This window comes from Gadus morhua, chromosome 21 (assembly GCF_902167405.1).
Source record: "Gadus morhua chromosome 21, gadMor3.0, whole genome shotgun sequence".
Taxonomy (NCBI): Eukaryota; Metazoa; Chordata; class Actinopteri; order Gadiformes; family Gadidae; genus Gadus; species Gadus morhua.
The window spans coordinates 63,891-75,607 of record NC_044068.1 but is presented as its reverse complement, the minus strand read 5'-3'; the positions used below and the strand labels follow the sequence as shown (position 1 = coordinate 75,607).

At 42.5% G+C, this 11,717-nt stretch overlaps 1 protein-coding gene across 1 annotated transcript; it reads left to right on the top strand.

The window, feature by feature from the left end:
• Window positions 1-894: 894 nt before the first annotated feature.
• Window positions 895-3,037, top strand: LOC115533980 (zinc finger protein RFP-like). The gene is made up of 2 exons (XM_030344514.1): window positions 895-1,048; window positions 1,157-3,037. The coding sequence occupies exon 2, from the start codon at window positions 1,159-1,161 to the stop codon at window positions 2,782-2,784; it is 1,626 nt and encodes a 541-aa protein (XP_030200374.1). The 5' UTR covers window positions 895-1,048; window positions 1,157-1,158; the 3' UTR covers window positions 2,785-3,037.
• Window positions 3,038-11,717: the final 8,680 nt, after the last annotated feature.

Genomic DNA, 11,717 nt, shown 5'->3' with positions numbered 1-11,717 from the left:
TTCATCTCCTCACATCCCATAATAATAAGCGCTGCTCCCCTCCCAGGACCCGGTCCCGGTCCCGGTCTGGACCCCGACTCCTCCTCAGCTTTCACTGGTTACCTTTCAAGACGTATTCGGTCCAGCAGAAGAAGATTCAGAACACGGATGGGTATGCCTCCTCTGTTCTAACCCCATATGCTTCAGGTTACAGACTACTGACACACAACATGACACAAAGATAATCATGCCCCATAATGTGATACATATCATGAAGTAGCCTGCATTTAGGACTTTTTATACTGCTTTGTTATTTTATTTGATGGCGACACCATTGGTACGTTTTGTTATTGTTTCTGTGTCCGGGGGAGGGAATCTGATTGGCTGAGCTGGTGTCCTCGTGGTCATGTGAGTGACAAGGTGATTGACAGCTGACTGATGAGTGACGCGACACCTGATCAATCATTAGATAGATAGATTACATAGTCGACGCATCGCTACGCATACGCGTCCAAAAGGCTACGCGACGCGACGCTTCGGCCGCCAGGGAAGAAAGAAACTGCATCCGGGGTTTAAACCTTGTCAACAGTTAGAATGTTACTTTGGACTAGACAATTAGTTATTCATTAACCCCTTCTTCTTCTTCTTCTTTCACTTGATTGTGCGCGTGCACATCGGGGAGAGTTCCTACAGCAGCGTAGCGCCAATAATCAGCTTTTTGTTCTCTGTCTGTGTTTGTTGAAAATTGTGTCGGGGTTGGATAGAATGTATTCGGGGAAGCCCCGGAAACCCGGGTCGCTTAACTCCAGATAGAAGAGAAAGAAGAGAACACGCATCAACGCATTTGAATCGGCCAACGCAGCGCATGAATGCATTGCAGCCAAGTGTCTTGGGGCCGGAGCCAGGGGTTAGGGGAGGGGTTAGGGGAGGAGGGGAGTGGACGTCATGTTGACGAAACGAAACTGAAGGTTCAGATCAACCGAAGAAACCGACCTGGAAGTAGTGCGCTCGTACAGGAGAAAAACAAAACGCATTTTGAAACACGCTGACGGACAGAAACAGCATCAAGGTCAGTAAAGAATAACAACTTTGAGGGAAGTTTAAACCTCTCTTCCCGTAATGCAATGACAAGAATAATGGGATTGCTCAATACATGAACCTTGTCGTCTGTGTCTAGGAATGGCCTCTGCTAACACCTCCTGGCCTGAAGAGAACTTTTCATGTTCCATCTGTCTGGATGTGTTCAGCAGCCCAGTTTCCACACCATGTGGACACAACTTTTGCAGAGCCTGTATTACTAAGTTCTGGGATGAACAAGTCAAGTACAAATGTCCCGTTTGCAACGAGCTTTTCAACACAAGACCTGATTTACGGGTCAATATCCTAATTTCAGAGATGGTTGATCGGTTTGGAACGTCCCTACGAGTAAAAGAGCAGCCTTGTGTTGAACCAGCAGAAGTTCCATGTGACGTCTGTACTGGGACCCAGCAGAAGGCCGTGAAGTCCTGCCTAATGTGTCTTACCTCTTACTGCCAAACCCACCTGGAGCCACACCATAGAGTCGCAGGCCTGAAGAAACATCGGCTGGTCGAGCCTATGGACCGTCTGGACGACAGGATGTGTAAGAAACACGACCGACTTCTGGAGCTCTTCTGCCAGACTGAACAGGTGTGTGTGTGTCAGTTCTGCACAGAGACGGACCACAAGTCCCATCCTGTTATACCTCTACAGGAGGAATATGATGTGAAGACGGCCCAGCTGGGGAAGATAGAGGCTGAAGTTAAGCAGTTGATCCAGGAGAGACAAAAAAATATTCTGGCGATTAAAGACACAGTTAAACGCAGCAAAGTAGACGCAGACAGAGAGATAGCTGATGGTGTGCAGGTCCTCACTGCTCTGATGCGCCGCATTGAAAAGGGCCAGGATGATCTCAAAGAAATGGTTAAAGAGAAACTGAAATCCACAGTGAAACAAGCTGAAGACCTCATCAAAGGGCTGGAGCAGGAAATAGAAGATCTGACCAATAGAAGCTCAGAGGTGAAGCAGCTCTCACACACTGAAGACCACCTCCACTTCCTCCAGGCCTTCAGATCCCTGAAGGATCCTCCACCCCCCAGGGACTGGACCACGGTGGAGGTCCGTCCTCCGTCATACGTAGGGACCTTGAGGAGATCCCTGGATCAGCTGGAGGAGACACTGAACATGGAGATGGAGAAGCTGCGTGATGCTGAACTGAAGAGGGTCCAGCAGTATGAAGTAGATGTGACTCTGGATCCTGATACAGCTTATCCCCGTCTCATCCTGTCTGAGGATGGGAAACAGGTACATGATGGAGGTGTGAGGAAGAGACTCCCAGACAACCCTAAGAGATTTATACTGTTGGGAGTTGTTGTCACGAGGCAGAGCTTCTCCTCAGGGAGATTTTACTTTGAGGTCCAGGTTAAAGACAAGACTGGATGGTGGTTAGGAGTGGCCAGAGAGTCCATAGACAGAAGAGGTGGGACCATGCGGACCCCTGAGAACGGTTACTGGACTCTTCTCTACTACCAGGATGAGTTGGTATTTAGAGATGACCCTGCTGTCCGTCTCCCTCTGAGAGCTGGGCTCCAGAAGGTGGGGGTGTTTGTTGATTATGATGAGGGTCTGGTCTCCTTCTATGATGTGGAAGCCAGGGTTCATCTCTACTCTGCTACTGGCTGCACCTTCAGTGAGCCTCTCTATCCATTACTCGGCCCAGGTTCCCGTGTTTATGAAAGCAACAACTCTGCCCCCCTCATCATCTCACCTGTCAATCAAACAGACTAGGACCTTTGTTTGGTAATAAAATAATCAAACAACCAAAACAACTGATGTTGTTTCCTGAATTAGAATCTCTACTATGTGAGGTCTCAGAGTACTGTATTCTTATCTTGCTTTTCACTGTCATCTAAGGAGTAATTCATTAAGCCACTAACACTGTGCTATAACAAATATAACCCATTATAACCTATAAGACTACACTATAATGTTCAATGTCTTTTATCTGAATGTTTTTTTATATTTTTAATTAATGAAAAAATAAATGTATTAGATAAGGTGAAACATTGATTTTGATAACATTATCATTAGTTGATTTAACCAAATAGTAATATTCGTTTATTTTCTGAATCATTAGATTAGATTAGATTAGGCTTTATTGATCCTTTTGGGATGACTCCCTCAAGGAAATTGATTGTCCAGTAGCTTACAGAAAGAAACACAATATTAAATTATATACCATATAAGATAAACAATAAACTCATGTATCATGTTTGACAACACAATACAATGTTTGTAAACTTTTGAGATTTGAATAAAAATGTACTAAAAGTAGAACATCTTCTGTGTGATAGTTACATTCTCAGTACAATATATATTCAGTGGAATAGGTACATTCTCAGTACAATATGTATTCAGTGGAATAGGTACATTCTCAGTACAATATATATATTCAGTGGAATAGGTACATTCTCAGTACAATATGTATTCAGTATAGTAAAGGTACATTCTCAGTATCTATTCAGTGGAATAGGTATATATTCAGTGGAATAGGTACATTATCAGTACAAAATGTATTCAGTAGAATAGATACATTATCAGAATAATATGTGTTTGTAGCGGTATCATATTCACTGTGTATGTTGTATGGTGCGTGCCCCCTTTAAGGGAAGGGGGCATGGCACCCACCTGGTGTTACAACGCAGGTCTTAAGGAACGCACCTCTGGCTGTGCGGGTTCTGTGTTTTGGGAAATAAATCCTTCTCGTGTTTTTCACCGGCAATCAAGTCTCCGTCTCCATTTCATTGCGATCTCCTACATTTGTGACCCTGACGTGATCTGAACACGCAACCTCCCCGCACCGGTTCCGCTGAGTCGTTTCGGGCGGGTGCTCAGGGCTCCTTCCCGTTGGCCTTGACTGTTCGGAAGTGTGAATTCTGGGGGGGGCGTCTGTAGCGGTATCATATTCACTGTGTATGTTGTATGGTGCGTGCCCCCTTTAAGGGAAGGGGGCATGGCACCCACCTGGTGTTACAACGCAGGTCTTAAGGAACGCACCTCTGGCTGTGCGGGTTCTGTGTTTTGGGAAATAAATCCTTCTCGTGTTTTTCACCGGCAATCAAGTCTCCGTCTCCATTTCATTGCGATCTCCTACATGTTCATTGGAATAGGTACATTCTCAGTACAATATGTATTCAGTGGAATAGGTACATTCTCAGTATGTACTCAGTGGAATAGGTACAAACGCAGTATGTACTCAGTGGAATAGGTACATTTTCAGTAGAATGGGTACATCCTTAGTACAATATGTATTCAGTGGAATAGGTACATTCTCAGTACAATATGTATTCAGTGGAATAGGTACATTCTCAGTACAACATGCATTCAGTGGAAATAGGTACAATCTCAGTAAAATGTGTATTCAATAGAATCGGTACTTTATCATTGGGATAAAACAAAAACAACTATGGTGCATAAAAAAACCCTTTTACACATGATGGGATTCAAGGAAAGATTAAAATCCCATAATAACTGCACACGTGTGTAGCTTTGTAGCAGTAAATTACTTTTAATGTCCACCTTACAATAACCCAACAAGTCTAACCCACCGATACAAAGCTCACAGTGACTATGTGTAAAGATATGTGCGAGTGTCTTGACTTTGTCTTGTCGGCTCTCCTCTCCATCCTCTCCTCTTAGTTTCTCCTCTCTCCTTCCTCTCTCTTCTCTTCCTCCTCTCTCCTATGTCTCCTCTCCTCTCTAGCTCATCCAGGATTGTGTTTATCATTGTTACGCATCAAAATGATGTGTGTTCAAACTGCAACGGTAAGCATAAGTTGATTTGTTGAGTCAAATATTGTTCAGTACATGTCAGCGTGGGAGTGTGTGTGGAGGACGGCTGGTTGAAGCAGCCTCACCTGCTGAGTCTGATTGGACTCTGGGGCTTGGTGAGGGACACACCTGTTGCTCATTGAGTAATCGGTGCGCACTGGTTGAACCAGCCGTTTAGGGCGTGGTCACACCACAATGAGGTGCTTTCAGTGTCAAAGATTTGGGCACATTTCTAAAATCTGTAAGGAAAAGAGGGGGTGTGCGAAATGCTCAGGGGATCATGAGTATGGGAAGTGTGAGGGGGCCAAGTTAAAAGGTTGTAGTTGTGGGGGTGAACATGTGGTCAATTTTGGAGGCTGTGAAATAATGAAAGAGGAAGTTGCAGTTCAGAAGGTGAAAGTGTTGGACAAAGGGACCTATGCAGGAGCAGTGAAGGTGGTAAAACAGAGGCACGGTGCTAAGAGTCAGGGAATGGTAGCAGCCTGGGGGGCGGAAGGGAAGTGACGAGGGAGTCGATGGGAGAGCAGCACGATAGGGGCTGGGGGAAAGAGATCCTCCTCAACGAGGCTTTGGCGACTGACTATGTACAGAAGGACGCTCGGAGGCTAGAGTTTGGATGCTAGGAGAGTTGGAGACTGGACAGTGCAACAGTTGAGAGAGAAGGAGGATGGCGAAGTCTGGTATCGTTAGTGATGATATGGAGTATGATGATTCAGATGCAGAAATTTGGAATCCCGTGACCAGTAGGAAAAAGAATAGAAGAAGAACAAGAAGGTGTTCTGAGATGAATGACAGTGACGGAGAAAAGCAGAATGAGTCGAAAAAAGCAAGGAGGAAGGAGGAAGGAGAAGTGTGGAAAGTGATTGTGGAGTTTGAAGAGATAGCTAGTAGCAAGCTACACCCAGTCAAACTGTCGAAAGCTATGAGGAATGAGATTGGTTCGGTCAAACAGGCAAGGTTCTTGAGCAAAGGAAGGATGTTAATAGAAACTGTTAACAAAGATCAGCAAGAAAAGATTTTGAAAATGAGTACACTGAACGAAGTGAGAATCAAAAGTCAAATCCCTGGTATAAATCGTAAGATACGTGGAGTGATAACCGGAGTGCCAATAGACTTAAGTATTGAAGAACTGCAGAAAGAAATCAAGGGAGCCAAAGTGACTGTTGAAAAAAGGTTGTCCACTAGATACCAGGGGAAAATAGTGGACAGTTTGTCTGTGCTTATTCAGTTTGAAGGGGCAATAAAGGATAAGGTTACGATTGGATACCTGAGTTACCCGGTTAGAGAATTTGTTCCCAGGCCATTGCGGTGCTTTAAATGCCAGAGGTTTGGGCATATAGCAGGACAATGTAGGGCAAAGCCAAGATGTGCCAAATGTGCAGGGGAACATGAATACGGTCAATGCGAGGCAGAGGCTAAAGCTAAATGCTGCAATTGTGGAGGGGATCACAGTGCGGCATATCAAGGATGCGAAGCACAGATTAAAGCAAAAGAAGTTCAGAAATATAAAGTCCAGAATAAAGTAACATATGCAGAGGCAATCAAACAAGTAAAAGGACCACAAGGTGGTGCAAGTGTGGGTGTTGTTGAACCCTCTCAGTATTCACCGCAAGCTTTAAAGCCAGTAGGTTTGCAATGTGATGTGAATAAGGACACTTTGATTGTGGATAAGGCTAACTTTGTATTCTTCATGGCGAAGGTCATAAATCTAGCTATGCAGGACAAAAATACAAGGTCAGATCGGATAAAGATTGTTGTGGAGGCAGCAAGGGAATACTTAGACATAAAGGATGTAACGGGAGAGATGGTACAGGATGAGATCAATAGAAATGAAGGGGTTACTAAGTAGTATAATTATGGGGTTCCTTATTCTGCAGTGGAATGCCAGAAGCCTGATATCGAATGGGCAAGAATTTAAGAGATATATAGAGAAATTAGACGTTAAACCAGAAATCATTTGTATGCAAGAAACATGGATGAAATCACACTTGGATTTTAAAATTGTAGGATACAACTCAGTTAGACTGGATAGGAATGAGCGGCAGGCAGGGGGATGTGCAACGTTTATTAAGGAAGGAGTATTGTATGAAAGAGTACCAATGAATTATGAAACTAGTCTAGAGATAATTGTTATTGAAATCTGGGTTAATAAAAGGAAAATTACTATAATCAATTTGTACAATCCATGTAAGAAAATGAAGTTGGAGGAATTGGAGAGGGTAGGACAAAGGCAAAATGCTATATGGTGTGGAGATTTGAATGCACACAGCACGTTATGGGGAGGAAGGAAAGATGATGATAATGGGAAGGTGATAGAGGAATTAATGGACAACAAGGGAATAGTTTGTTTAAATAATGGGGAGGGGACAAGAATAAATGTAAGCAATGGAGTGGAGTCAGCGTTAGATCTTACACTAGTAACAGATACACTGGCAGGAGTATGTTCATAGGAAGGAAGGAAAGAGACGACTGTTGGAAGTGATCACTATCCTATAATCATTGGAGTAGAATTGACAATTGTAATGAGAGTGCAATCTAGAAAGAGTGATGAATTGGGACTTTCACAATGCAGAGTGGGAACTATTTAAGGAAATAAGTGAGAAAGAAATGTTAGAAATTGAGATAGGAGAAGATGTTGACCAGCTAAATACGAATGTGTGCAGAGTTATATTAGAGGCTGTTGAGAGAACAATTAAGAGGAAAGAAGGAAAAGGGAAAAAGAGGATGGTACCATGGTGGAACAAAGAATGTAGTAAAGCAATCAAGAGTAGAAATAAAGAATTTAGAAGGCTAAAGGGAAACCATAGGTTTGAGAACCTTATTGAATATAAAAGAAGTCAAGCAAATGTAAGGAGAACTAATAAAAATGGAAGGAAAACTTGTGGGAGGAATTTTTGCAATTCGGTGGGACGGGAAACGGAATTGGGACAGATTTGGGGCATGATTAAAAAGATGAATGGGGTTAAGAGAGAATATGGATATCCAGTTTTGAAGGTAGGGGAAACAATAGCAATGAAGGAAGAAGAAAAGGGGGAGATGTTAGCAAAGGCTTTTGTGAAAGTTCATAGTTCAGAAAATATTAGTGAAGAGGGAAAAAGAGGGAGGGAGGCTACTTTAGTGGAGTATGAAGTGTTGATGCAAGATGAGGAAGAAAATGAAGATTTGCTTAATAAGACTTTCACAATGACAGAAATTAATCGTGCATTAAGGAAAACAAAGATGACCGCACCAGGAAAGGATCAGGTTTGTTATATAATGATAAGTAATTTAAGTGAAGCAGCAAAAGGAATATTATTGGAGTTATACAATAGAGTTTGGAAGGAAGGTAAATTACCAGAAAGTTGGAAGGAGGCAGTTATTGTACCAATACCTAAACCAGGGAAGGACAGTTCCAACCCAGAGAACTATAGGCCAATTGCCTTAACATCGAATATATGTAAAATAATGGAGAAAATGATAAATGAAAGATTAACATACTATATGGAGAGTAAAGGATTTATGTCAAAGTATCAGAGTGGGTTCAGAAAGGGGAGGAACACTATGGATCCGACCATATGTCTAGAACATGAGATCAGAAAGGCACAGATAAATAAGGAAAGTGTTGTAGCTGTGTTTTTTGATATTGAGAAGGCATATGACATGATGTGGGTAGAAGGATTATTAGTTAGATTAAGGAAGTTGGGAGTTAAAGGGAGAATATACAGATGGATTGAAGATTTTTTAACTGAGAGATCAATACAGGTGAGAGTAGGAAAAAGCTTCCCAGGGAAATTTAAAATAGAGAATGGAACACCACAGGGGAGCATAATTAGTCCACTATTATTTTCCATTATGATAAATGAAGTTTTTGAAGAAATAGAGAGTGGTATGGGTTTTTCATTATTTGCAGATGATGGGGCAATATGGAAGAGGGGGAAAAATATGAAATTCATTGTTAAAAAATTACAGGAGGCAATCAATAGAGTGGAGGAATGGTCTTTATAAATGGGGTTTTAAGTTTTCGGTAGGGAAGACAAACATAATGTTTTTCACCAGGAAAAGAGTGGGAGATGAGATTAAATTAAAACTTTATAAACAAGACCTAAAAAGAGTAAAACACTAAGTTATTAGGAATGTGGTTTGATGAAAGGTTAACATGGAATATACACATTCAGAAGGTTGTGGACAAATGTAAAAAGGTTATAAATATAATGAGGTGTCTAGTTGGAAAAGAGTGGGGGGCGGATAGAGTGGCACTAAAGGGTATATATATATATGAGCATTTATAGATTATGGGAGTGTGGTATATGGGGCAGCAGCAGAGACACATATGAAGAAACTGGGAGGTATACAGAATCAGGCATTGCGTTTATGTACAGGCGGTTTTAAAACAACACCTATAGCTGCGCTGCAGGTAGAAATGGGGGTCATGGATTTGAGAAGGCTGCAATTGTCACTGACATACTGGGTGCATTTACAAGGACATAGCAAGGACCATCCAGCGCAAGACACGTTAAAACCTAGTTGGGAAAAAGAGAAAAAGGAAGTTAGGAATTTTGGTTGGACAGCAGTGCAGAGGGCAAAATAAATTGGAATTGAAAAGATACAGTTTAGTCCAACAGTACCAATATCAGCACTCCCACCCTGGATTCTTCCAGATGCTACAGTAGATCTGACAATTCTAGAAAGGAAAAATAAAGATAGAGAGTTTGTTTGTAATGCCATAAGTGTGCAAGAGTATATTGATAAATTCTATGGTTATGTAAAGATATATACAGATGGATCAAAGAGTGCAGAAAGTAAAGTAGGAGTAGCATTTTGGGTCCCAGAATTTCAGGTGCGGGTGGGTAAAAGGGTCAATGATGAAGTATCGGTGTATACAGCAGAAATGATTGCAGTATTATTGGCAATACATTGGGTAGAGGAAACTAGACCAGTAAGTGTAATAATATGTTCGGACTCAAGTTCAGTTCTAACCAGTCTACAGAGCAGTAAGTCAGATAGCAGGCCGGACATTCTAATAGAGATAAAACAGATTTTATATAGAATAGAGATGATGGGTATAACAGTGGTGTTTGTGTGGGTACCGGCACATATTGGAGTGAGAGGGAATGAGGTGGTAGATAAGGTGGCAAAAGAGGCAACAAAATGTGAAGAAATTGAATTATGCATAAATATCAGCAAGATGGAGGGTAAAAACATAATTAAAAGGAAAATGAAGGAGAAATGGCAGAAGAGGTGGGAGGAGGAGAGGAAGGGAAGGTGGTTTTATAAAATTCAGAGGAAAGTAGGAGAGGCCAGGGGAACAGGAAGGAGCAGAAGGGAAGAAACCGTAATATCACGGTTAAGATTTGGACATACAGGGCTAAATGCATCGTTGTTTATGGTTGGAAAACATGACACAGGGAGGTGTGATCATTGTGAGGAGCAGGAAACTGTAGATCATGTAATGAACATTAGTAGAAAGTATGAAGTAGAGAGACGACAAATGCAGGATAATTTGGCAGAAATTAAAGAAAAATATGAGTTAGAGAATATATTAAGGAAAATGTCAGGAGATAGATGCTATAGGCACGTATTTAGATATTTAAAAGAAACAAATTTGATAAAGAAAATATGAAATCCGGGTAACTCAGGGTTACAATAGTAAATAAAGATGCATAAAGAAACCAGTAGGTGGCGGTAATGCGCATGTTTGTTTGCCAACCGCCAATAAAAACAAATAGAAGAAGAAGAAGAACCGAAGCAACCGACCTGGAAGCAGTGCGCTCGTTCAGGAGAAACATAAAACGCACTTTGAAACACGCTGACGGACAGAAACAGCATCAAGGTCAGTAAAGAAGAACAACTTTGAGGGAAGTTTAAACCTCTCTTCCCGTAATGGAATGACAAGAATAATGGGATTGCTCAATACATGAACCTTGTCGTCTGTGTCTAGGAATGGCCTCTGCTGACACCTCCTGGCCTGAAGAGAACTTTTCATGTTCCATCTGTCTGGATGTGTTCAGCAGCCCAGTTTCCACACCATGTGGACACAACTTTTGCAGAGCCTGTATTACTAAGTTCTGGGATGAACAAGTCAAGTACAAATGTCCCGTTTGCAACGAGCTTTTCAAGACAAGACCTGATTTACGGGTCAATATCCTCTTTTCAGAGATGGTTGATCGGTTTGGAACGTTCCTACGAGTAAAAGAGCAGCCTTGTGTTGAACCAGCAGAAGTTCCCTGTGACGTCTGTACTGGGACCCAGCTGAAGGCCGTGAAGTCCTACCTAATGTGTCTTACCTCTTACTGCCAAACCCACCTGGAGCCACACCAGAGAGTCGCAGGCCTGAAGAAACATCGGCTGGTCGAGCCTATGGACCGTCTGGACGACAGGATGTGTAAGAAACACGACCGACTTCTGGAGCTCTTCTGCAAGACTGAACAGGTGTGTGTGTGTCAGTTCTGCACAGAGACGGACCACAAGTCACATCCTGTTATACCTCTAAAGGAGGAATATGAGGTGAAGACGTCCCAGCTGGGGAAGATAGAGGCTGAAGTTAAACAGTTGATCCTGGAGAGACAAAAAAATATTCTGGCGATTAAAGACACGTTAAACGCATCAAAGCAGACGCAGACAGAGAGATAGCTGATGGTGTGCAGGTCCTCACTGCTCTGATACGCTGCATTGAAAAGTGCCAGGATGATCTCAACCAAATGGTTAAAGAGAAACTGAAATCCACAGAGAAACAAGCTGAAGACCTCATCAAAGAGCTGGAGCAGGAAATAGAAGATCTGACCAATAGAAGCTCAGAGGTGAAGCTGCTCTCACACACTGAAGACCACCTCCACTTCCTCCAGACCTTCAGATCCCTGAAGGATCCTCCACCCACCAGGGACTGGACCACGGTGGAGGTCCGTCCTCCGTCA

What these genes read in the sequence shown, in the direction of transcription:
- LOC115533980 (XM_030344514.1), top strand. Translation starts at nt 1,159, where the DNA reads ATGGCCTCTGCTAACACCTCCTGGCCTGAAGAGAACTTTTCATGTTCC.